At 45.9% G+C, this 27,381-nt stretch overlaps 1 protein-coding gene across 1 annotated transcript in view; it reads left to right on the top strand.

Annotated features, from left to right (window-relative positions):
- Positions 1 to 27,118, top strand: part of LOC119440215 (ABC transporter G family member 23) — a 65,875-nt gene extending 38,757 nt beyond the window's left edge. The window contains exons 10-15 of the mRNA XM_049662815.1: positions 6,943 to 7,055; positions 9,598 to 9,668; positions 14,235 to 14,323; positions 15,680 to 15,856; positions 18,029 to 18,115; positions 26,639 to 27,118. Of these exons, the coding sequence (XP_049518772.1) occupies positions 6,943 to 7,055; positions 9,598 to 9,668; positions 14,235 to 14,323; positions 15,680 to 15,856; positions 18,029 to 18,115; positions 26,639 to 26,853 (752 nt within the window). The 3' untranslated portion in view covers positions 26,854 to 27,118. The remainder of the gene's footprint in view (positions 1 to 6,942; positions 7,056 to 9,597; positions 9,669 to 14,234; positions 14,324 to 15,679; positions 15,857 to 18,028; positions 18,116 to 26,638) is intronic.
- The last annotated feature ends 263 nt before the right edge of the window (positions 27,119 to 27,381 follow it).

The following is a 27,381-nucleotide window of genomic DNA, read 5'->3' on the forward strand; positions in this document are numbered from 1 at the left end:
CAGTACAGTTCGACGTCAAATAGTCAACTTAACAACCAGAGCGCACAGCCAAGTCACATGTTCAGATGGTCAAACTGTCCAGATAATTTAGCTCTTGATCAATTAGTCTGAGCGACGGCGCTCTGACGCAATAGGGGCCTCCTACGAATCGCTTACGCTTGAACGATTTCGCGCATTTTTTAGCATTGTGTGGCCTAAGGATTTGACAGTTATAAAAAAAGGGAGTTTTCGTGGGTCAACGAGCAGACAGCCACGACAATTCTGCAGTAAAAAATGGGGAAAGTTCGTTCCTTTAAGGCGAAAGCCTTAGGTGTCTATGTTGGCGGTGCCCTTGCAGTCATCTTAGCGAAACTGCGCCTTGACAAAAATTGGGCGACGTCGCAAAAAAAAAATAATGCTCAGATTGACGTCACATTTATCAGGGAGGTTCCTGCAAACGAAGTAAATCAGTGGCTTTGAAAAAACGATTTGGTACATTTCCGTATGGGTGGGAATCGAACCCGGGCCTGCGGGGTTCGAGACGAGCACTCTTCTCTGAATCCGCGGCTGCTCGAGGGTTCTGGCTTACTAAAGGTGTGCCTAGTGCGTGCGTGATTGCACACGTCACGTCGCAGCCATCTCGCTGACTAATGGTGTAGCCTAGCTGCGTGCAATAACATGCTGCACTTTAGGCAATACAATAACTGTTCATATGTGGCGTTGAGGAGGTCGCCTTTGTGCCACACCTATATACTTCCCATTGCGCCTCGTTATGTATTGCAATAAGTGTAGCCCCGATTGTATAACTTGATTTATTACCAAGTGTGCAGCTGGCTTTCGCCTTCTTGTGTTACAAGAGTGCAACACTTGCCGAACTTTTATTCTATGTCAGCGCGTTGTCGACGCGCGGCCTTGAATAGAGCGCGAAGTGAGCGTCATGTTTCGCTCTGGCGGCATCGTATTCCTTGTGCTTTGATGTGCCGGAAGGTTTACATGCGGCAAAACAAGCTTTCGTTGATTCGTTTGCTCGCTCGTACATTCTTACTTCCTTCGCTCGTTCGTTCGTTCGTTGGATCCTTCGCTTACTCGATGTTTAGGGGCGAGCGCCGCATGAGGCGGCAAAATTTCAACGACCGGGTGTATACAGCCACCCAAATCTTTAACTAGCGTGTGCGAGCGGCGACTTGCTGTGCGCCAGCACCTTAAATTAGGAACAAACTAACAAATGACTATACGATCTTCACGAGCTTTGTGAGCATTAGTTAACATCGACCGTTTTGCAAGTTAGTTCCATCGTAACGCATTCGAAAACAGAAAAAAAAAACATAAGCAAGCTAAATATTTGGCCTGCTATACATCTCTCCAATCTCTCCTTCAAACCGCCTTGATTGCCTTCTGCACTGCACGTGTTTGCGCAGGTTTCTTGCCGCTCGCGGTATATATATATATGTGCGTGTGTGTAGACGGTTCATTCGAAGGACATGTGTACGATGTACACGCTTCGATCTGCCTTGAAGAAGATCTGTTCGGTTGACGAATATATTAGTGGCAGCAATGTGGCGAAAGAGAAGCGCCTGCTTAGCCATGTAGTTGATGCGGAGCAGTTAATCGGATACGACATCGTATGTACCACCGGAAAAATCGCCGGCACATGCGACGGTTGTTGGCTACAGTCATTTCTGCAGTTTCCCAAAAAATGTCTGTAAAATATCCGTGTTGTCTGTGTTGGCGACCACGGACTTCCATCAGCACTGTGCAGATATATATCACCGCACAGCACAAATACGACATGTCTACTCAACTTTAACTAGTACGTCCCCTACAATATAGAATAGCGGCAGCGGCGCAAATAGCTTGGCAATTTTTTAACAGTGGTCAAGAGACGGAAGTTGAAAGCAATATAATCATTTCTGCGTCAATGCCGGCGCGACCAAGATTAGGGCGTGTATCTCCCAGTAACTCGATCTATTGGTGCCGTGGTGATGCAGGAATGAACTCCTGTCACGTTCGATGCATCGTGCAAACATTCAATTTCTCTGCACGCGTGAGCTTTGTTCGGCGCTCTGCGCTAATCCGTGTCTGTTGTCTGCCTTTTTTTTCGTAGCATTTAGCTGGGAATGGGTAGAATCTCACTGGTGGCATCAACTCTTTTGTGTTTACATTGCTGTTGTGGGAGTTAACGCAACAGTAATTACCAGTCTTCCGAAGAGACGCAAACAAGAGACGTTTCGCGTTCAACGCGAGCTTAGCGCGAGCGCGACCGTGAAGGGGAGCGGAGGAAACGTACACCCTTGGGAGGTGGAATTGTTCCGCCAGGGTAGAAACGAGCGCTGGCGTCTAGTATTAAACTTGCCGTGCGGACGCTTCTTTGGCGTGACGTGCCATGAGGGATCACGTGAGCGAAGCTGCCGCGTTGGCGGCATCTGAAGTATATATAGGGGAACGGGCTGAGAACGAGAGCGTTAGCAATGGCAGGGCAGCCTGAGCCGCGCTGTGGTTCAGAGCTCATCTTGATAAATATTGAGACATCTAAAATAATTAGGAATAAATAAAGATTAAATCGTGGCGAAGCGCTAGCTATTGCATCTCCCCAAGGGCGACGAAGCATCTAGCTGCAGAGTAGCTGCTGTATTTTCAAACAGCGTCAGAAGCGTCCACAAAACAATGTCTGCTTTTGTCCCGTCAAACACTATGCCGCGACCTAAAGCCTGTGGTGCGGTCCACACGTGTGCTTTGTGATACCACACACGCAGTTTAAATTCAGGCGGGTTTGCAATATACGGTGTTTTATTTATTTATATTACTTTTAGAGGACTGTGTTTAAAACGGTTTTATTCAAATGGTTTATCAGAACAGGCGGACATTAGTTACATTGTAAATCTGAATATCCATGTAGCTATAATTGAAAAGGGACACTAATTAACGTATTAATTGTTCACTTTTTGTTACATATTTAAATTGCGAAATCAAGCAGTGCAGTACTGCTTAGCGGAAATCATTAGGCTAGTACCAATTGTACCAATTATGATGTTTCTGTTCTTACTCTCCTTGCGCTCCCCACCATCTCCCTCTCGGCACCTCCAAATAATTAGCGTTACTGTGAAGTTTCAAAAGAGCCTCCCTCTAAGAGTTCTGAATGATTATAACAACGATGCCAACGCATATTTTAGAACATTTGGGGAGGAATGTTTCCAAAATTCTGCTTGTCTCAGGATTTCTGCTAGGCAGATGTGACTTCACTACGTCTCAATTTCAGTTTCGCAATTTCAACAAGTGAATAACGAAAATTTCACCGACGATTACGATACTCCCTAATGCGAAATTGGAGCGCCGCTGCATAAGTGTTTTCATTCGCGATATTTTGGCTGGCGCGGACAATCTGTCTCGTGCGGCACGTTGCAAACGGAGCTAAGTGTGGCGCGACTGCCACTCCTAATCGGGAGATCGCGAGAGGCAGCGCGTGGGTGACGCGTGGGCGCGATTCGCAGCAGCCGCCGCAGACAGGACCTCCGCTCCTGCAGCGCTTTGTTTTCATATATGGTATCCGTGGCGTCATCGGTGAACAAACGGCGCGCGCTACTCTGGCGCCATCTCGTAGCCATCGTCGCCGCAGAGCTCGTCTTGCGCGGCACTGCACTTTTCTTCTCGCGCTTTCGCCATGCCCTCCTCCTCCGATTTCCGCCTAATGCTTCCGCTGCACCCTCCTCCTCCGCTTTCTTCCTCGTGCTCTCCGCTATCGCCGTCTTTCTTCCGCGCTCCGCGTTCGCTCTTTCATCCTTAGCTGTGCTAGTTCGCTCGGTACACCCAGGGACGATGCCGACGCTCGCAGCAGAAACGGGCGCCTTAGAGCTGCGCTCTAAAATGTTATTAGTGTATATTTTTAGTTAGCTACATGGCTACTTCGATTTGTCGAGCAAGTAAGGTCCACCTTTTCATAAAATCTTTACCGAAAAATACGAAATCGCGTTAAATTTGACCGGCGATCTTGAAAAAATCCGCTGCAACTAAAACAAAAAGAAATGAAACACACAGGCGGAAATGCCGGCAGCGAAATGAAAATATCGCGCGATACATACATGCGCCCGTGCAACCGCTCGTTAAGAATCCATGTGATCGCTGTATTGAGATGAACTTGGCCGCTGTTTTACAGACAGCGCACAGATATATTTGTCTCTTGCACAAAGAAAACAGAAAGTGTGAGTGAATAAACTTTATTTCGGAGACCAAGCTGTTGATGGCCCGAAGGTGGGCGGCCACCCTATGTCAGGTAGAGGCGTGACCCTGTGCGGATAGCCTATTCCTCTTCACCACCCGTAGCTGGTCCTCAGGACTTGGGCTTGTCAGCTGGACCTCCCACTAGTATTTTGTTGGGGCTTGTATGGGGGTTGTCCATTGGTTCTTTTTGCATTCCCAGACCATGTGGTAAAGGGTGTTTGGCGTATTGCAGAATTGGCAGTCTCTTGTATAAGTTGAGGGGTACATTGCGTGTATAGAGTGTCGTGGAGGTAATTGCCCATCTGAAGTCGGCGTAGTATGGCGTCTTTTTCTCTGTTAAGGTTGCACTGTGGTGTCGGGTATTCCCGCCGTTCTTCTTATAATGTTCTAGAATGTTGTAGTATTTTCTTAGTATCCTTTCGTCTTGGTCTGGCGGCAGACGATGTCTTGGTGGGGTTTTCCGGCGTACATGTTCTCGAGCGGCGGCTTGAGCCGCTTTGTTTCTCACCAAGGATTCGTGTCCCGGGGTCCAGACAATGCACGTTTCAAGGATTTCCTGGTTCTTAATGATGTTGAGTGCGTCTTACTAATTCTTCCTGCCCGGAAATGGCGGCAGGCTGCCTGAAAGTCTGTTACGACGATGACCGGTACATCCCATCGGCAGGGCCGTGTGGCCATTGCTATTACGACCTGCTCGGTTACCTTAATGTCCCTAGCAACTACTGATGCAGCTGCTATAGCTTCGTTCTGCTTGTTGGTTACGCAAGCAACATATCGCCCTGCCTTGTATCCTGTGGTATCCTTGTACCTTATTTCTGCCTCGTTGCTTTCTTTATTTAGCATTTTTCTTGTGGCACGGCGGCTCTAGCTTGTCTTCTCTCTTTGTTGTATTCTGGGTGCATGTTTCTTGGTATGGGTGCTAAGTGTATCCTCGCTCTCAGGGTCGGGGGTACGCGTTGTGGACTGTTGTCTTCTTCGAGACGGTATCGAAGTCTTCTGAAGAGAGTTCTACCGGCAGTGGTAAGTCTTAGTCTTACGACTAGGCTCGTCTTGTGCGCCTCCGGCAATTATTCTCAGGTATTATGTACTCCTGGTTTCAGCAGGTTATCAGCAAAATGTACCCACAAACATATCGCGGCATCTGCCCCTGGTGCGGCGACACACGCCCTACACTCTTCCACATCTCGTGGGGGTGCGGGGGCAAACCTGCACACTTAAAGACGCATAACACGTCATTTGAGCGGTGGGATGGAGTTACAGCTGAACAGCTGACCTGGCAGGCCAAGAAGCGCTCGTCCAGCAAGTTCGTCGAGCAGCCATGGTCAGTGGAGTCCTGGAATGAGGACACCAGCCACTCGACCTCAAAAGCAATGACCTCGATGGTTCAAATAAATGTGTTTTTTTTTCTCTCCCTGTGTTGACGTGGTGGAAAGGAAGAAAAAAAATATCATAAAGAAGCGCTCGGCAGATGCCATTGCGACAACCGCACACAGTGGGCGTGCGTTCTATTCTGTGAAAATACGACATGTGTAAAGTGTTCTGTGTTTGCACATTCATAAAAAACGAAGACGTTCCGTTCAGCCGCTTTGTATGCTTTCGTCCTTTCTACACGTGTCCTGAACGAGAGAGACGGCATATCCGCTGCTCTGCGCCCCGCCTGTTGAAGCGCCAGGATGTAGTGTACAAGCTGAAGCTAACGCTGAGAGCACCTACTTCTTTTATTCATCACCGGAAACACTCATATGCCGCACAACCGGCAGAATTGTTCCCCGCCAATGTGTATTTATTGTGTAGAACACATTCTTGAGTAGCTTCTTATATATTGCATAAAATTTGAATACTAATTAACATTTTTGTATCTTCTACAACATTGTATTTTTGTTTGTGCTATGTTATGAATTATTTTACTCCTCTCGCCCCCCCCCCCCTCCCATATTAAAGATGTGATGTGAGGATGTAGGTAAAGTGTAAATACACAAATAACCCCCATATCACATGGTCTCATAGAAGAGATTCCATACAGGGTGTTTCACGTAACTTGGGCCGAAATTTAAAAATATGAAAATGCCACGTAGCTGGACCGAACCAAGGTAATGTTGTTTGCCGTCGCTTGGAGATACTCAAATTAATTTTTGCATTACGCCTAATTAGATAACTAGTCTTAATATAATTAACCAACTTGTCAATTATTACATTTAAATGAAAAGTGTCATTGAGAAAATTGTAGAGCAACATGAGAAACTCTCGATACAGGTTTCTGTTGCTCAATACGTGCTACATAAAAGTGTTTTTCCAAGCGTGAAAGAAGCCCGCGAATACACGCAAAATTGCCGCGCGACTCGCCGCTCGAGGTACTTTGCGTGTATTCGCGGGCTTCTTTCACGCTCGGAAAAACACTTTAATGTAGCACGTATCGGGAGTTCCTCATGTTGCTCTACAATTTTCTCATTGACACCTTTCGTCTAAATATAATAATTGACAAGTTGAATAATTATATTAGGACTAATTATCTAATTAGGTGGAATGCAAAAAAAATGATCTCAGTATCTCCAAGCGACGGCAAACAACATCACCTTGGTTCGGCCCAGCTACTTGGCATTTGCATATTTTTAAAGTTTGGCCCAAGTTACGTGAAACATCCTGTATAAAGGCCCGTAACGTTCCTGCAAATAATCGCGTGGGAATACCGGGCGTGAGAGTTTTTGCGCTCTGTGAGCTTTCTCAACGGTGACCTCTCCAACGGCGCAGACTACACGATCCGAAACGCCATCGTCAAGGAGCTCTACCGGGCCAACGACGAGGTGCTACAGTACGCCACCAGCAGGTTGATTAACAAGAGCCTTTCCATCGAGCTGCTCAAGGCAAGCATCCACTTGCGGTTACGCATACTGGTCGTGGTACACAACAGACAGAGAAACGCTGGCGCTTTTATCAATGCGCTCCCGTCGCAATGCAGGCCGCAATTCTTACGCTTTGCGTCTCTGCTGATCGAGTCTGGAATCCTGGCGGCAACTGTAACGCAGTATATAAAGTTTGCCTTCCTGACTGGTTCCCGCAGCTGATCCTTTTTCAACAAAAATAGTATAGTGCATCTTGCCGTGGAGCTTCGCTCTAAGGACACTAAAGCAAAATCCGGCGCAGAATCGCCTCGTACCTGTGGGGATCACGTTGCACTGCTGAATCATGGTTAGTACGTGAGATTCCTTGCGATTTATTGGCATGGCTTTGTTGACAAAATATGGTGCATCTCCCTTCGTTGTTCTCTCTATTTCAATGTTGCGGCTTGCTGGCTTCAAGACACTTATATAGAGGAGTTAATAGAGGAGTGAAATATATTCACATTAACTTATTTAATCACGTCGTTTGGAGCCTATGAATCTTGCCATTTTTTTTCTGTACGTCTGTCTCCTAATGTAGATGACGTATGCTATGCTAAGCAGCACTCACTGTGCGTAACGTTATATATTATAAACAATTATTTATCTAAAATGTTCAGAAAGCAATCGAATGGCGAAAATGTGGCTTAACGATATTCATTGCTGCCATGTGAAACAATTGGTTTCAGTAGCGTTGATACAGGAATGCAGCAGACCGCTTGAAGCCAGAGACACAATGTTTGGTAAATCCATGTGCTGCACGTCATTCCCGGGATGTGAACTACGCAGTCATAAGTGGCAACGTACGCGGACACTATAGCGCGACAGTTATCTGTGGTATTTTTACTACGAGATGCTATGATTTCTGCATAGGTCACAGTCCGGCGAAGCCTTTTCTTTCATTCTAGAAAACTGAAGGACTCCTTCCGCAGGAAGAGCATGCAACGGTAACATAGTGCATCGCGTAGATATCGCGGTTGAAGTAGGCCTTCTGTTATATATAGGAGATAACAGAAGTCCTCGTTCAGATGTTACCTCTGCATGTGTAGGGTCGCCATATTGAGTTCAAATAGCGTCTTTGGAACTGAAAACAGGGCAGGCGAAGAAGTAATAGGACGCGCGTAGCTGTCTCACGAACGAATTAATTCACGAAAGGAGGGAGTGCATAAATTGGTACGATAAGATGCGAAATGCAATAACCTGACAAATTGTACAGAAAATGAAAAATGAAACCCCGAACTGAACTGGAGAACCTATATATAAGCACACAGAAGTAAAGCTCGGATGAAAGGTATACAACGTCTTCTCTTTGTAATTGTTTTTCAATCGAAATTGAAGCGCTTACTCAGACGACTGGATGCTCTTGTGATCAGAACTTGCACTATTTTTCGTGTTGTGCCCTGATTGCGAATTTGGCTTCATCTCCTGATGCAGAATAGAAGCTGATAACTTGGAATAAATGCGCTAGATTGGTGGCTGAGTGGTTGGCGAAGATGACGTTAATTGCCTCGGCCGATAGAATGGCAATGCTGGTGTCTACGCAGATTCAAAGCCTTGTCTTCAAATACCTCGCGCACCCAGCATATGCACATTTCGCATATGTTCATAATTATTAATTTTTGCCAGCGTCCCTTACGCCGTCATAGTTGCAAATGATGGTAGCTAACAATGTCATTGATCGGCTATTCCATTTACCTGAAATATTTTGTTAAGAAAATAATGTAACCTCAGCTCTTTTACTACCTTGACTCATTAACTGCGCGGTAAGTTGTTACAGATCATGTTTTCGCTGCTCCTCTGATTTCAATGCATGCTTCTTCAACTGGCGTTTGCCGAACGCTCCGAGTTGCTCCACATCGATTTTCTTACATTTCTGTGGTCGAGCATTGTTTTACTCATCAATTACTACGTCTGATTTTTGCCATTTATAATTACAATTAAACATTTGTAGTTCATATCTTTAGGATCTTTGACTCTCTATTCTAAATTGCTTCCGGTTCTTTAGAATAACTGTCACTGCGGTGTGTTGGTAACCGTTCATGATGGGAAAAGCGCTACTAAAACGGAGCCTTCTTCCAGCATTTCTTCGCGTTCGTTCATCACGAAGGTTCAAAATTGGCGAAGTAGTGTGACGTACACTTCGCTAAGTACTTTACTTACAGACAAAACCGGCTGACTATTGAGCTTAACCGCTTATCGCTGTAAAACATATCTCGCAGAACGTGTATTATTTAATAGTACCGGCACAGAGATCCGAGAGGAGCGACAGTACCCGTATTCCACATTCACCTGGCATTTTATGGCTTCTTCGCGCATTTAGCGCCATAGAGTATCTGAACATGCCAGAATCGCATTACCGTTACGGGGTTTCCTAAGACGTGACGGCGCATGCACGAACTCTCTCTCTCTCTCCATTACGGCAGTTGCCGCGTGACGTCGGCACAGCGAAGTGTTGCGTCTGTTTGTACTGTTTAACTTTTATTCTTCCTGAGCCTCTCTTGTGATGTTCTGCCTGATCGTCCCGCAGATATCCGACCCGTTCTACCAAGCCTTCGACTTCACCTTCCGGGAATTCATGAGCCCCGGAATTATCGCCTGGTAAGCCTGCACCTCACATATTGGTCGTCCTCCCTGCCTGAGCGTATCACATAAGAAAAGAAAGAAAAAAAGACGGCACCGATTATTATGAGGACATAATGGTGAGCTTTCTCGTGCGCGTAACTTATTCACTTACACTACATGTCTACGCAGGCATGACGACCAGCGGGAAAAGTAGTTCAAGTGAGACTTCAGACTGACTACGATTTTTATCGATTATATCGTGCTGCTAAAATAAATAAATAAACGAAATAAAAGAAAGACAGGGACACAAAATTTCTAGCAACTCTTCCCGTCACTCTTGGAGTGTCTTCTGTTTCTTTCGTTTCAGTCCTGTGTCTTTTAGCTGTTATACTTACGGTGGTTCAATTTTGTAGAATAAGCTCGCCCAAGCTTATTTAGCTGGGCTAGTTCTTCAGATGTTCTTTTTAGGTGCCCTGTTTTATAATAAAATAAGAACAGGAAAATAAGACTTGGCACGATGTGTACAACAGCACGAAATTCACGCATAAAACAGACAATCTAGCTTTTTTCATATAGTATACAAGTAGCAGGGCGTCTAACCGAAAAGAGTACCATTGTCGGTTCTTGCGCGAGTTCAACGTACTTCGATTTCTTTTTTGGTTCAGTTCCTGTTAGTAGAAATATTATTATAATGCTTCGCGAACCAGCCCAGCACAGTTGACTTCATTGCAACTATCACATATGGTTGAGGGTAGACACTTAGAACACGCATATACTACCGATTTCTCCGTAAGCAAAATATTTTGTTAGGAAGAGGCAGAACTGCACTACATGGTACGTGTGACACAGCTTATCTTTTTACATGGATAACACGCAAATAGTTTTGTGTTATATACGTAGAGCAAGCATACACGCAAAACGAGGCATTGCGGCTCCTCCACCTGTCTATGCTTCTCTATAATCACAATAATAATCAACCCAATTATGTGAACTGCTGTACAAGGTCTTCGATCTCCAATTACGCCAGTATTACGCTAGCTGACTATATCTAATGAATGCGAATTTACTAATTTCATCACCCCCCCCCCCCAGCCCCTCGCGAATTCACTGATTGCACGCTTGTAAAAAATTAAGGCAGATGTGAAATCTCTCTCTCTCTCTCTCTCTCTCTATATATATATACATATATATATATATATATATATATATATATATATATATATGTATATATACAGGGTGTTTTAGCGAACACTTTCAAAAATTCTAAAAGGTTTCCTGTGGTAGATAGCACAATTATAGCTCATGAGCTGGTCTACTCGAAGAGGCGGAAATTGCGCAAGAAATTTAAATGCATAATCGAATAATTAACAGAAATTCACTAATTAAGTTTTTAACTAATTACCTGATGGCCCATATTGCAATTTACAAATTGTAGCCGTGGAGTTCGCAAGGCGGATCCACTTGGAAAGAATTCTCGGGATGACACCAGTTTAGAGATATTAATTCCCGAACTTTGCGGAGCAATGCATTGGCGTTCCAGTTAATTTTGTGCTTGAATGCATAAAGCGACGTTTTGTTAAGATAATAACTGTGGTAGATAATATCTACCACAGGCAACCTTTAAGAATTTTTGAAAGTGTTCGCTGAAACACCCTGTATATATATGTGTGTGTGTTTGCTAAGGTATTCATGCGTGCTTGTCTTGCTTTTTTATTATGCAGTGCCTCTATGACTGCTGGTATCTCTACTGAATCAAACGATTTTTTGTAACCATTAAAACTATATGTACAGCTGCGGTACTTCGCAGATTTATCAATTACCTGTTTGATGATATAGATCTACGTCATTGTTAGATGAAACCGGTCTGTCCACTGGTTTGAATGAAGTGAAATACCCTGATTCTACTGGGAATGACATTAGAGTATATTTTGCACAATACCGAAATCATGCTTATGGGATTTTTATATTTCAATTATTTAACATCGCCCTTCTTTTGGATTAATACGATGTCGGCATTATCCCAAGTATCTGGTACGCTTGAAGGCATGCTTATTTGCAAATATAAGATTGCAAGTATTTCGAGTACATTATGTGCTCCATCTTTCATCTAACCGGCTGTTCGATCTACTGCCGCTTTCCCCCGGTACTTATATGACAAAGCCTCTCTAATCTCATCACTGGTTGCGCGTAGAACTTCTGTGTCTTGTTCATCACAGCTTCTAAATGAGGTTACTCGGCTTCTCTGGGTACTATGTACTTCAGTGTATAATCTTTATGATATGCCTTTATTATGTCGTCTAACTCATTTATGACATTCCTCTGCTTATCTTATACTGCATACGTCTTGTTATTTCTAACTTCAAGTTTCCTTTTTACTGATTTCATGCTGCCCTCACTTTTTACTGATTGCTAAATCTTTCCGACGTTATATTTTGTAATGTTACCTGTTTCCTTCGTGTTTATCCGCTTCAACAGTTCAGTCAGTTCTATCTGATCTCTGCAAACGATACAGCGTGAAAGTGTGTGTTTCATGTTGTGTGTTTCTTTATTTGATGCTCTACGCCACTGAAAAAGAAAACTTGACTACATTCACAATATTTGCAGAAGCTAGGTTTCATTCTTCGTTGTTTTTCATTATAAGGTCCCATGCGCGTGTGATGGCTGGATAGATAATATCTTACGGTGCACGTATGCAACGCCTTTTCCAAATAACACTGTTGGAAGTAGAGTGCTGTGGTGTTCAGCTTCGTCTCTTCAGCTTTACTTTTAGCGCTCTTGGTTTTCGCAATGCAATATATCTGATTTTGCGTTGCAGGTACGTTCTTTAAAGTTTGTCCCGATGTTCGTTTTCTCGACTTAAGCGATTTTTTTAAATACTTTCCAAGTAATTGAGGTGATCAGTGAGAATATTGCTCTCAACATAATAAGGCTTCTCTCTCTCTCATGAACGCAACGAATTCCATTCACGTCAGCTCAGCGTACCCTAATGAGAGTCCTTTTACTTTTCACATGCGTGGTCATCACGGAAACCGAATGTCGTGCACGAAATAATTACCATTAAAATTATTTATTAACGTGTATTTTTGGGAGACGGGGGGAGGGGCGAGGGGGAAATGGCGAGTCCACAGTAGCACGGCCAACTTGTTTTGATTTTGCAAATGTGAATTAGTTAACGATTTATACAGTATGTGATTCTCCGATTTTAGAAGCGAATGCTACATGTATTACCAAATAGCCCAGTGGAACCGACATTTCCCGTGATGAATTCGATTACACGAGCACTTAGCAACGCACGTATGTCATTTGCATTGTGTTGACACCATATTACTATATGTATAGACTGCTCAGTCACACGCGGCACATGTGGCCTCTCATAAGATATTTTCACTGTCACATGTACCTTGCAACGCCATAATGATTTTTACCTTATTACTGTCTTGCATAAGGTCTCTTCGATTTGGCTGCACGTTCTCCGCTAGTTTCATTGCGGTACAGTGTGGGTGCATTAGAGTGCAGTCCCAGTTCTGAATGTTGAAGTGCAGTATCTGCACTAGTGCGGCACGCTTGTCTAAAAACATGCGTATAAAAGTCCAAGCCTTGTTGCCTGCTCGGCACATTTCACGCTTTTGGCGCATTGTGTCAGAGCACATCGTTTCTAGGCGCTTTTTTTGTTATTGCGGCTCCTCGCGGTTCGAGATATATTTTGCTTTCAACTACGCTGCGCCAAAGCTTGGCTCCTGTAAGGACACGCTTCTGCAAACTGGCAGCGCTTCCCATCAATTTAGTGCAGCCCTGTCGATCGCGGGATCGAATCCGGCCGCGGCGGCCGCATTGCGATGGAGGCGAAATGCAAAAACGCCCGTGAGCTTGCGTTGTAGTGGACGTTAAAGAACCCCAGGTGGTAAACATTAATCCGGAGCCCTCCACTACGGCGTGCCTCATAATCAGAACTGGTTTTAGCACGTAAAATCCTACAAAAGAAGAAGTGCAGCCCTGTCATGAACCAGTTTCGACAAAGTCACATGTAGAAAAGGGAGGCCATTTTTGTTATTGCGACAATCGGTATCGCAACAGTACTGCGACGTAAGAACAGAATGTTGGGCGGGGATGCTGTTTTTTTTTTTTTTCGTCAGAAAACGCGTTCCAAGCTGTTTAACGATCGAAAGCATTTTAATCACATTACACGACTTTGCTAAACTGCCCTCACATACGGTATTCAGACATCGAACCTATACCTCATATTCTTAATCCAGCTATGGGAGCTGTTGTAACCAAAGCGGGTAAATATTTACATCCGCGCACCGTTATTAGACTGGCGCTGTGGTTTGTCGTCTGCTACGGAGAGCTTGCACGATGCCTGCACTTTCAAAGTAGCGCCTGCAGGAGAACCGTGGCCGAAGTCCAATCGAAGAGCGCGGTCCACGCAGTTCGCGCTGCGCTGCAAAATCGAGGACAGACGTGTTGCATTCCCTGACCTAGTGAGGAAAGTGTATCCAACTGGAAGAGACCAAGATTGTTATGCATGCCTGCAGCGCCCGACGCATATAGTGATTCGCGAAGCATGCGCACAGTTGCATGTTCTCGCGCGTGTCCAATGTGCAGCACTTTGTTCGCACTGTCCATCACGCTCACGGCGCTGCTGCTGGTCAGCGAGGACCAGGGAGGGATTCAAGGACGGTGCGCCGTGGCAGGTGAGTCGTGTGATGCGCGCTTTCGGACCGCGCGATCAGCATGCCGAGCATTTGCCTGACACTTCACGTCTCTGCAGCCATTGCGCTGTTTCTCCGGTCATGTCGAGCCGGACTTGACGCTCCGCGACAGAAGAAGCACCGTGGCAAGAGGAACAAACTTTCATTGAAACACACGCACATTTTGACCAGTACAGAAGCGTCCTTTATAGCTTAACTGAACGTTGTGAGCTAACACTACGAATAAAACGAGACTGACAGGGGACACGCGACTGTCCGCTCGAGACACTTTTCGTGTATTCGTGGGCTTCTTTCGCGCTCGGAAAAACACTTTTTTGTAGCACGTAATGAGCAGCGGAAAGCTGTATCGGGAGTTTCTCATGTCGCTCTACAATTTTCTCATTTACACTTTTCATCCAATTCTATTATGTGAGTAGTTGAATAATTATTTCGGACTAATTATGGAATTAGGCGGAATGCAAAAGGTGGCAAACAAAAGGTCCAAACGATGGCAAACAACATTACCTTGGTTCTGTCCAGCTACGTGGCATTTGCATATTCTTAAATCTTGGTGCATGATAGTTGGGACACCCTATATATCTACACCCACCACTAACAAAGAAAAGCATTCTTTGTTAGGGGTGGGTATAGTCCTCAGTGAGCCCCCCAAAATCGGAAAATTTGCCTCTCTAGCGCTGTCTACCGAGTCGCACGAGCGGAGGTGGTTACTCAGAAATTCAAGCAGCATTCGGTGCTTTCGCATTCGCGTCTTCTTTTTCTTGACATTTATTCCGAAAGGCGCTAAGGTTATGAATATTGACGCACAGTTAGAATGTTTCGTTTAAGCACTACTCACCAGCAAAAAGTATAAGTAGCGGTTGCTGTGCAATATGTTATTGTGCTGTACCTATTTGTTCGAAGCTTCATTCAGTCTATAGTGTGTCTTGAAAAGGGAGAGATGTCATGCACCCAAGAACAGCAAGAAACTACAAACGGAACCCGAAGTGGTTTTCCACAAAGAAAGCATCGCTGTTGAAAGAACATCGCAGTTACCCGGGGATCAAAACAGAAACTAACTTGACAATTTTTTATTGATACGAACTTGACAAGTATATGACAATTTGTTCTTTCACGAAACTACCTTAACCTTGCGTATTACCACGGTAACTGATCTGTAATATCAAGTGTTCGTCTTATCAACTTTTTTTTATACACAGTTCTTTCCCGCGATCCTTCGTGTTTGCTGCACTAAAAATGTTTTATCGCCTGTGACTTGTTTCACGAGACTAGCCTTAATGAAACTAGCGAATGCATCGTCCTATGTGCTGAAACTCGTTGTCTCTGCATGCTGCAACGCAGGGCTGAGCACCACCGAGGTGATAATAGGGCACGCGCTGGTGCAGACGGCGCTGGCCTACGTGCAGACCGTGTTCATGCTCGTCGTGTTCGTCAGCGTGTTCGACACACCCGTGCGCGGCTCCATCGTGGTGGCCTTTATCATTCCCGTCTTCATGTCATTCACCGGCATGAACTTCGGTGAGTCGATGGCGCGTAGCGACCGTTGTGCGGTACATCCGCAACGCATCAGACGCACGCCGCATATATGGTGCTCTTCCGATTCTAGCCCGAATCCTTGGTTCACGCGGGCCCTTGAACCTCACGTACTGCTGCGCTCGTCATCCTCGGCGGAAACTCGCGCCGACATATTCACACGCGTGACCTCTGTCTCTGCGATTTACGAGAGGGGAACCGAGAGGCTCCTCCTTAAAGGGATAGCTTGCTTTGGCTATTTCGCTGGATTTCATAGTCGTTCGTTCGTCTTCTAACTGCATACGCATGCCTCTCATTGGATGAGAGACGTGTAGAGGGAGAGAGAAATAGTGCGATTCCCCAGGGGAGAGGAAAATGCGCTATTTTCTGCAGCCCTTTGGGAGCACGTCTCAACGCCTTGGGGAAGAGGAAGGGGACATAAAGAGCAAGAAAGACAAAGAAGGTCGTCGTGGTCACAGCACCTGTAGCTGACAACGGATGCAGGCGGCGCGTTCACGGCTTAGACGCCAGTCCCGTGGCGCTGCAGGAACCTGAGCAGGTGCTTGAAGGGGCAGAGCTGGGGTGCCGGCCGCGCAACAGGAGTTGCGACACCGAGTCCGCAAGAAGGCCCAGTTGAAACAATGTGTAGACTGAAACTCTCATATTGGAGCACAACGGAATGTGAAGCAAGTGACGCGGAGCGTAGGGAAAGGAGAAAACCGGAGCTGAGAGGACGTTATCACGTGACGTCGCTAGAAGGATTAGGCGGGGCGAGGATCGGTGGTGTCCGCCTCTGTTGCAGTTACGTCAGCGCGTTCGTCACTATCACGCCAGCCGCTTCCCTGATGTGTGGCGCGCTTGACCTTCCTTCACCTTTGACGTTGCTTAAAGTGCCTCGTAAGTACACACTTAGTCCAGCTGATAAAGAACTGAAGAAGCTTCGTGCAGAAGCAGCTCGTCGTCGCTATATGTAGCTAAGGCTGACGCTAAAGAGCGTGGGGGGAGACCTTGACAAGAAACGTGTGGTACTGGCAGTACCACACGAAGTAGTGGCATGATATTTTCGACTATAAATTTTTTTTCATTAAAGGGACTCTACAGAGAAGCACTAAATCAGTTTAGAGTGATAAACTATTTGTTATAAACACTATTTTCGTTAGTATCGCGGTGAGAGAATGATTATCAGGAAAGTAAATCATGGTCAGAGCTCCAGTTTTTGAAATTCGCGCCGAAAACCACAGTCTGTACGCCAGTGCGGCGTCATGGATTTCAACGTACCTTGTCATACTTGAGCCTCTGTGTCTCACAAGATGTTCTTGAAACTTGTAAAGCGCAGTTTTTGGCTCCTTTAGAATACATTGTAGCTCATCCTTGGAGATAAAAAGTTAACTAAGCACGAGTAGACGCCGTAAAAACCCACGACGTCACGCCGAGCTGGTGCCTGGAATCTCACCGCGGCGTCGCCACCTACCATTCGTTCCTGCGCTGTCCAGTTCACAGGAAGAGGTCCAAAGGGCCATCATCCGACTAGGAAGACGGCGCGCGGAAGCCACTGGGGCCCTTGCCTAGGGGCTCCACCCATTGAGCGTTTTATTCTTCAATAAAGTTGTTGTTCTGTTCTTCGTTTTCTTTTTGGCTTACGAAGCCTCCTCTCGCTGTAAGAGTGGCTTTTTAGATGTTGCCCAATGGTAATTTACCAGCAGAGCTCAAATTACTTTTCTGTTTAGTGATCCCTTTGAATGACGTCCTAGACCTCGACACAGCTTAGGGAAGATGCTAGCAAGCCCCGGAGCGGCTAGTACGGTGTACTAGGTGTACTATGTAAATACCACATGTGAATGTGGTGTTCCTGTATATGATTAAAGCAGCATACTGACAGTACATTTTGGACTCTTCATTTTTTTTCTGTTAAATGAAGGTGTTAAATGAAGTTAGGTTTATACATTCTACTTAGACGGATGTGTCCCGTGCTTGAGAAACCGAAATTTTGACGTGACATGGGTGCCCGATTACGTACAGTCTATATAAATTCGAGCGTCTGCGCTCTGTCGCTAAGGAAAAGCGTGCACGAACTTAAGGAGACACCTGGGCAATAAACCGATACGTGCGACGCCGGGCTAAGCCGCGGGAATTATTATTTACAAAATAATGTCCACGCGATCGTCTCATTGTTCACAGGGTTCTTCACGTCGTCGGTGTCCAAAGACGAGGCAACGGCGCTGCTGATGTCCATGGCTGCCCTCTACCCTGCGCTGCTCATGGGAGGTTGGTGTTCACAGGCATTCGGCGCACCTTTCTAATGGCATCCGCGGCTGCTGATGCGCCGGGTGTTGTTTTCTTTTATACCATACAAAAATTTTAAACTTTGCCTGTGGCAGATAGCAAGATTCTTGTCATTGAGTCACTGAGCTAGATTACTCAAAGAGGCGGAAATTACTTGCACGAGAAGTAGAAATGCATAATTGACAAATTTTCAGCAAAGTTACTAATAAACTTTTTAATCAATTACTTTAAGGCGTATATTGCAATTTACGAATTGCAGCCGGTGTGTTCGCAAGGCGCATTCACTTGGAACGACTTTTCGGGATGACACAAGTTTCCAGATATTCATTCCCGATGTGTGTGATGAAATACGCGGGCGTTTTGGTTACTTTCGGTGCTTCAATTCATAAAACGGCGGTTTGTTAAAAAAGTAAGTGGCACAATAGTGCATATTTACTGCAAGTTTGACGGCCCTTATCTCTGAACCCATGCGATCCTTAGAATTTCATTCTTTCCAAGAGCCTTGCAAACTCAACGACTGAAATTTGTAAATTGCAATATGTGCCGTTAAGTTAAGAACTAAAATGAAATAGTAATTTTTTAGTGAGTCAGATATGCATTATGAGTTCTCGGGGCGCTTCGAATAATCCAGCTCAGGGACTACAATTAGGCTTAAAGATTCTTTATGGTCTAAAAAATCAAACAAACCCGCATGCCACAGACGCGTAGAATCGGTGACAGCGTGCGTTTTAGGCACTATAAAATTTAGAAGTGCACATCATTGTTTTCACAATTTATGTTTACTCCAAACACGCTGTAGTCCTATATAATGTCCTGTATCATTCTGTCTGTTATGGTAAAAAAGTAGGTTGGTGTTGACCCGAGGATAAGTCGGTATACGGCTAAGCAATCAGTCAGAGTGAGGAGATGGGCGGTGAAGTATGTGGTTTGCAAGCTGCCACGTACTCGTAGGAGCTCTGGCATACTAACTTTTGATTTCCTTGGGTTTAACGCTACAAAACACAACACGTACCATCAGAGAAATCGTAGTGAAGGGCTGCGGATTGTGGTCACAACTTGGTGTTTCTCAACGTATACCCAATGCTCGAAACCCCATCGTTTTTGCATCCTGCATCCATTCGGTCGCCACTGCGTGACAGCAGCGAACCCGTCACCTCGTACTGCCACTGAGCCACCGCAGCCGGTGCGAACGAACTTTGGATTTGATCAAGTTACAGCATTGATGAAGTGTTTGAGTGTTTTGAGGCAATTGAAGGTACAAAACTGGTTTCTTGGTATAGCAGTACTGGGTGCACTGAGAGAGGAGCCAGTTCTGCAGCGGCAAAATCCAGTTCTTGTGCATATCGCTTGCTTCAAACCAGAGGAAACTGTCTTTTTTTCCCCTCTCTAGTAATAGAGAAGACTAACACGAAAACTGCTTTGGAATTACTCACTTACTTTAGCAAACTTAAACTTACTTCTGGCACCGTTTAGCACGAGTCGTAATGTGAGCAACATTCATAACCCAGCTGCTTTAAGTGAAGGCTCGTCCCGACGGCTCGAGCTAATAATAATGGTGCCGCAAGCTGAACTTCGGCGGAACTGACAATGGCGTTCGGTGTATACTGCTGTCAAGCTGCTTCGGTCTGCTACAGCCAGAACTGCCGAGTGGACTGAATAGCGCTGGTAGAACACGGAAAGCATCGAACCGGAGCCAACGTTTTGACAAGGGACTCGTCTTCTTCAAAGCAACAGCTGTTTACCCTGACGCAGACAAGTCCCCTTGTCGAGGTGTTGGCTCTGCGCTGTGGCTATGGACTCTTTGCTGACAATCAAGTCGCCGTCCCTCTGCGACATCTTTCATCTGTTCGCAGCAGTGTTACGAGTTGTTTGCGTGATTTCGGCAACAAATGCACGTTCATTTTTATGAACGCATTTTTGGACGCTTCAAGCTGTCTGGGGAAAACAAAGCAAAAGCTGCCTACGTAGCTATCGCATCTCAATATACAATGGACATCCTCTCAGCCAAGAATTTACTTTTTTTCTGAAACACTACCACATCTGCTCACAACTAAACCTAAGAAGTTTTGGAATGTTATCAGTGTATGCAAACCTAAAGAAATGGTTCTAAAAACTGACGCTGGATTTCCTGTTCCCCGTGAGATTTGCTCAACGGCTTTAAACCACACATTTTCGCTATCTTTTTCTGACGCTCTAATAGATACTTCCCCGTCCGCACGTGCCTTTACGCACCCTGAGATGGAGGCGATTTCGATCGACGTTGATGTCATATACAATTTGATTAAAAAAGCTAAACTTTCCTCATCGGCAGGTGTTGATAAGATAAATTACAAATTCCTTAAGAGTACTGTAGCGTATTCACCTGCTTTCTTGTCATATATTGTTACTCAGTCTTTGCAGAGTTCAACACTTCTGGATGACTGGAAGACGGCGAAGGTGATTCTAGTTCACAAGTCTGGTGATATACATAACCCCTTAAACTATTTATTTATTTATTTAAAAATACCTTACAGGCCTCAATTGAGGCATTGAGTAAGGGGGGCAGTATATAGAAAGCACACAGAAAATGCATTAAATATTTGACATACATAAAACAGAAGCAATTGACATAACACAACCGGATCCTCAACCAGAGTACTAACCCGACATAGTAATATAGCAGTAAACACGGCGACATAACTGTACCATCGCTACAATAAGGTGCAAGATCGTAGTGTAAATACAAATACCGGCCGATCTCCGTAACTTCTATTCCATGCAAGTTATTAGAGCACATAATATACTACAACCTGATTAATTTTCCCGAGTCTAATAACTTTTTTTACGTCACAGCAGCATGGTTTTCGTAAAAATTATTCTTGTGAGACTCAATTATTAACCTTTACTAATGAATTGTTTTCCGCTTTAGATCGAGCTTCAGTTATTGACTGCATCTTCCTTGACTTCGCGAAAGCTTTCGATAGACTACTATACTGAAACTATACCGTTATTCAATCTGACCTAAAGAAAATTTCTTCTTGGTGTGATACGTGGCTTATGAAACCAAACATTAACAAATGTAAAGCAATGAGTGCGTCTCTAATGAATAACCAGTCCATTTCTCAGGGCTATGATCTTAACGGTTGCCCTCTTCAGTTCGTCGACAGCTACAAATATCCAGGCGTCGATATCACTTGTAACCTGTCATGGCAGAAACATATCCACCATGTTATTAACAAAGCTAACAGTACGCTTGGTTTTCTTCGGCAGAGTTTCCGCCTCGCTCCCGTTCCGTTGAAACTACTACTATATAAAACACTCGTGCGTTCTAAACTCGAGTACGCTTCACCCATATGGGACCCGTGCACTAGCTCGTTAACACAGTCCTTAGAATCTGTTCAAAACTGCTCAGCTAGGTTTATCCTCTCTAACTACTATCGCTTAGCCAGCGTTTCTCGCATGAAGCAAAAGCTTGACCTACCTCTCCTTTCTACTGAGACGTCGAATTTCCAGCTTATGCCTATTTCATAAAATATACTACACTAATAATGACCTAAAAATGACAATTTTTTCGCCTCCGAGCCATTTGTCATCCCGTATTGATCATCGAATGAAGGTTGGGGTGCCTCAGTGTAAAAGCAACGCATACCTCGACGCCTTCATCCCGAAAACAAGTCAAACTGGAATCGCCTTCCCGCCTCCATCGTCACTATCACAGATCATGATGTGTTCAAGTCGGCTATCTGTGACCATGTGCTGCCTCATTAGCCATTTTTTTCTTTTTCTATTGCCACTCCTCTCTGTGGGTGAAGACTGTACGGCCTTGAGAGTAAATAAATTAAATTAAATGAAATAATCTGGGTGTAAGCGGCGGCAACTCGATCGACCCGAAAGACGAGCTGCACGTGTGACGACGCGCGCGTCACGAGCGAATAACCAACTGCGAAGAAAACAGAACTAGCGCCGACCAAGGTGAATAATTAATCAAAAAAAGCATTAAGATCCAACACAATGTTGAAATATTCAAATGACGCGAAGCTTGTTGAGTTAGCGAGGCAGCAGCTGTAGTGCATGGCACTAAGATAGCTCCGTCGCTTGCAGCTGGTAGCCGCCTCGGTGAATGTTGATGAGAGGTGTCCGCGTACATTGATAATTTAACTGTGTTTGGAAGGTGATGAAGGAGACCAATCAGCGTAAGGTTAAACAACGTAGGGCTCAGTACGCCACCTTGGGGGACGCCACAGTAGGTGTAATGCAAAGAAGTGCGGCCGTCCTCGGTGCTCACAAAGAAAGATCGCATAGAGAGATAGCTATGAATCCATCGGAACATCCGACCACCGAGGCCTATCTCTTCGAGAGCGGCGAGGATGGATTCATGTGTAACGTTGTCGTACGCACCTCTGACGTCGAGGAACAAAGAAGCGCACAGACGTTTACACCCTTTTTGGTGCTGAACATAGGTAACCAGGTCGACGACATTATCAATCGACGAGCGGCCGCGTCGGAATCCTGCCATGGCATCTGGGTAGACGTTGTGGTATTCCAAGTACCACTCCAAGCGTCCGAGGATCATCCGCTCCATCACTTTTCCCACGCAGCTCGCCAATGCAATCGGGCGATACGAAGAAAGTTCCAACGGAGACTTTCCAGCCTTCAGTAGCGGAACTATGCGACTAGTCTTCCAGCTTGTGGGAAGTGTGCCAGCTCGCCAGGATTCATTATAGATTTCAAGAAGAACACTCCTCGCCCGCTCACCGAGATGACACAGAGCTCTGTAAGAAATTCCGTCAGGTCCGGGTGACGACGTGTGTCTGCACAAAGCTAGCGCCGCCTTGAGTTCATGGATTGAAAATGGAAGATCCATGCGGGGGTCACGTGGTGCCGGGAAGCTGATGAAACATATGCGTTTGGGCGTCCGGAGTGACACGCCTACAGCTGCGTGCCAGGCTCCAAAAAGCTGCCACTCAGACTGCACACTATCTCCGAAATCAAGGCCTGGAGATTTCATCTGACAAATGTGCACTTGTGGCATTTACGCGTAAGCCTATGACGCATTACAGTGTGTTAATCAATGGTCAGATGATACCATTTGTACGGTCATATAAATTCCTGGGTGTCATTATTGACAGAGACGTTTCATGGAGCCCCCATGTATTGTACATGAAAAAACGGTTGACAGGCGTCTGTCACCTTTTTAAATTCTTCGCTGGAAAGACCTGGGGAATGTCGACAAGCGCTATGCTTCGATTATATAGAGTACTTTTTCTTGGCTTCTTGCGGTACAGCTTGCCAGCATTGACTAACGCAAGTACAACAAGCCTACGTACCATACAAAGTGTGCAGGCCCAGGCGCTGCGGATTTGTCTAGGTCTTCCTCGAAGTGCGTCAACGGCGGCAACTATTGCAATCGCCAGAGACCACCTCATAAAGACCCACATCGCAGTTGAAGCAATACGAATGCACGTAAGGCACCTTGCACGGACTCCTTGCCACCATCTAGCCTCTCTACCTGCGGAGAGACCACACGCCTCGTTCTGCCGAATGATATCCGCACATCGTGAGGCTATACCATCTTGCTTCACACCTGCCGCGAGACCTTTCACTCCTCCTTGGTGCCTCATTCAGCCAACGATCATCCTGACAGTACCTGGCGTCCGGAAAAAAGCAGATATGTCATCGCCGGCTCTTAAACAGCTTACCTTACTCCTATTATATGAAAAGTACCGGAATTACACCCACATATACACCGACGGTTCCGTCTTGCAGAACAGCTCTACCGCCGCTGTCGTTATCCCAGAAAAAGCCACCACTATCAAGATGAAAACATCTCACTTGACAACGTCAACGGCAGCAGAACTGGCAGCGCTTCGAGTCGCACTACATTTTATTAATGATGAACCAGCACACAAATGGTCCGTTTTCTGCGACTCGAAGACGGCACTGCAGAGTTTACTGTCAGCCTTACGGCGCGGTCCACAGGAACAGCTGGTTTTCGAAATCACAGAGGCCATACATCACCTGACTGAAAAAGGACACGAAATAATCTTTCAGTGGCTGCCAAGTCACTGTGGAATTATTGGCAATGAACGTGCCGATCAAGCTGCTCGTTTAGCTCATGAACAAGACAACCGCCTATCGATCCCGCTGTCTAGGACAGATGCTGCAAGGATGCTCCGCCTGCTTGCACGCCAATGCACTTCATCAGACTGGAATAAACCACATTTTATGCACGCCCGATTATACACCTTGGATCCAACCTTAAGCCTTAGACTTCCAACAAGACTTCCCCGAAGAGATGCGACCCTTCTGTGTAGGCTATGGTTGGGCGTCGCGTTCACCAATGCCTACGCGTTCCGCATAGGGATGGCCGACAGTGCAGCATGTGACAATTGTGGAGACGCGGAAACGATTAGTCATGTTCTTTGTGAGTGCCCACAATACAGTGTGCAGAGACAATCGCTCTCCGTCGTGCTGAACCAGTTGGATGACCAGCCGTTTTCGGAAGAAACAATTCTGCAACATCGACGCGACTCAACATCGCGTCAGAAGGCCGTGCAAGCGCTCCTGCGGTTCCTGAAGTCCACTGGCCTGTGTGAACGTCTGTGACTGGAACGCCTCCTTTGTTACCAATGCCTGTGTTTTTTTTTTCTGTTTTTTTTCGCTCTCTCTCTCTCTCTCTCTCTTTGCACTCTCTCCAACCCCTTTATCCCCCACCCCAGTGTAGGGTAGCAAACCGGAAACTGACTTCTGGTTAACCTCCCTGCCTTTCCTCTCTCGCTTGCTCTCTCTCTCTCTTGATGAGAGGTGTATGCATTGGCACATCTATTCTGGGCAATTCGCCACGAATTGGCAGACGCCCAATGACGTGTGCCCAGTGCCGTTGTTATCTGTTCGAAGACACAACTAGGTCCACATAGCCATGGCCCAAGTTGTCTACTCGGCAAGACAGCAGCGAACACACACCTAGTTATAAGAGTTGTCTATATATATATCCGCAAACATATCCGGCGAGGAAACGACAAGTCATGCCAAACACCCGAGAAGAGGCAAAGAAAAAAAAAATTCTGCAGCATGTTACACTCCTGTACCACGTGAAGGCGAAAACCTGCTGCACCCTTGGTAATGCATTTACATATACGATACGAGGGGTCAGTATCCAACCGCCCCTCGCTCGGAGAAGGTCAGCTGGTTTCTGCGCACGCCCCTCGTTCTCCTCTTCACCCGGCGCTCGCTGGAAGAAGGTCACGTGATTTTTTGTAACCTCTCGACTAAGCGCCGCGTTTTTTTCAAGGCCATAGCGCAACGAGCCAATTGAAGCTTTAGCCTTAATATTCACTTTCATGGATGGAACGATGGATGCTATGAGCGTCCCCTTTGAAACGGGGTGGTGGGTCGCGCCACCAAGCTCGTGTTATTATTTTGCCTAATGTCCTACCTCTATTTGAGAGAAACACACAAATACGAAGAATTCCAGGCATCAACTTTTTGAACCATTACTGCGAACTCTGTTTTTGTACGTCTGCGTTGTTTGTGGTCTCCCTACTTTTATGCCACCAAACCTCCAATCGCCTCTTACTAATCTCTACAGCGGACATGTTTACTTTGCCCCTGCTATCCCTGAACCCAAGGGCTTCAAGGAGGTCAGAGGAGCCTAGAATTGCAGCTGGGTAGATTTCTTCACATTCCAATAAAACATGTTCCACCGTTTCTCTAGCTTTACCACAGCAAGCACATGCGGTTTCGTCCTTGATGTACCTCGCTTTATAACTGCGCGTTCTAAGGCATCCTGATCTCGCTTCGAAACGTAAGGAGCTTCCCTTTGAGTTTTCATAAATTGTTTTTTTTCCTGATTTCCTTTTTTCCTTTGAGGTAGTTAGTCATAGCGGGTTTCTTTTCCATTGCCGCCAACCATAACCTTGTCTCAGCCTCCCTCACTTTGCGTTTGACGTTCTTTGTTGCCGCGTTGCTGTCCATACAGGTCGCATATTAGCTGGTAAGCTTCCTAGTTGTTTTCCTGCACTGAGAGTCAATGTTTTGCCTGTACAAATACATGAACACCCCCTTCTTGCACCCCATCTACTTTCTTGCCATTTTCCTCAGTCGTTCTTCAAACTCAATTTTACTCTGAGCCTCCCTTACTTCAAAATTTGTCCAGACCATATCAACCTGCGCAGCTTCATTAGTAGTCTTCCCGTGGGCGCCCAACGCGAGGCGTCCCACTGACTTTTGGTTGCCATCAAGTCCTGATTGTACCCCTGACTTCAAGCAAACAACCGCATTTCGAAATGTAAGCCCTGGAACCATTACACCTTTCCACATACCCCGGGGGCGCTGAAACATCAACATGATGTTTCAGCACCCCCACGTGGTAGCCCTTGCGAACACAGCTCCCGTGTGTGCTAATTTTTATTTTTAGAAAGTTTTTATCAATTTCTGCACCGTGTTCGTCGTCAGTTGTGTTTTCATCGTGATTGTTCCTGAGCAGACGAGATTTCGTCCACTCGAATATGTTCGCCCTGTTCGCAGGGGTGCTGTGGCCGGTGGAAGGGACTCCGACCGTTCTTCGGCCAGTGAGCTACGCGGTTCCGCAGGCGCTGCCCGTGCATGGACTGCGGGGCGCCATGCTGCGAAACTACACTCTCGCCAACCGCCAAGTGCATTACGCCATCGCTGCCAACGTCGGCTGGACGCTGGCATTGCTGCTGCTCGCCATCTTCACATTCTCATACACGGCCAAGTAGAACACGGGGGAGGGGGGGGGGGGGAACCTCATCGGCGTTCCATGCATCTCTCCATTCCGACAGAGAGCAGTCGATTAAAAATGCAGCGTCATCAGTGTCACGATCAACACCATGTCTGCTAATTTGTGAACAGCAAATGTGTATGGAATTTATTAATAGACTGGCGAAATAAACTTTCTCAAGACGGGTTAAGCTACAGCGCCGCTGGCACATTCAGAAGGAAAATAAGCCCACATGTGCGCTTACACGGAGCTGATCGTTTCATCGTAAAGAACACGGGTTACATATAAAAGAGAAAGCAGGTGCACAAATTTTTGCTGAACCAGGGGCCGTGAGTTATAATGATTCTTAAATTTTATTGCGATAGCAATTATATGGACACTCCAAAGCAGATATCTGCCGTCGGCGTCGCCGTTGCCGTCACCGTGAGGTTCCGTATGACGTCAATGGAGATGAAATCGTCACCGCGCGCCGCCGAATGCTGTGTGTGCGAGGGAAAGGGCGCGAGGGACGCGCGCTTTCACGGGG

This window comes from Dermacentor silvarum, chromosome 2 (genome assembly GCF_013339745.2).
Source record: "Dermacentor silvarum isolate Dsil-2018 chromosome 2, BIME_Dsil_1.4, whole genome shotgun sequence".
Classification (NCBI taxonomy): Eukaryota; Metazoa; Arthropoda; class Arachnida; order Ixodida; family Ixodidae; genus Dermacentor; species Dermacentor silvarum.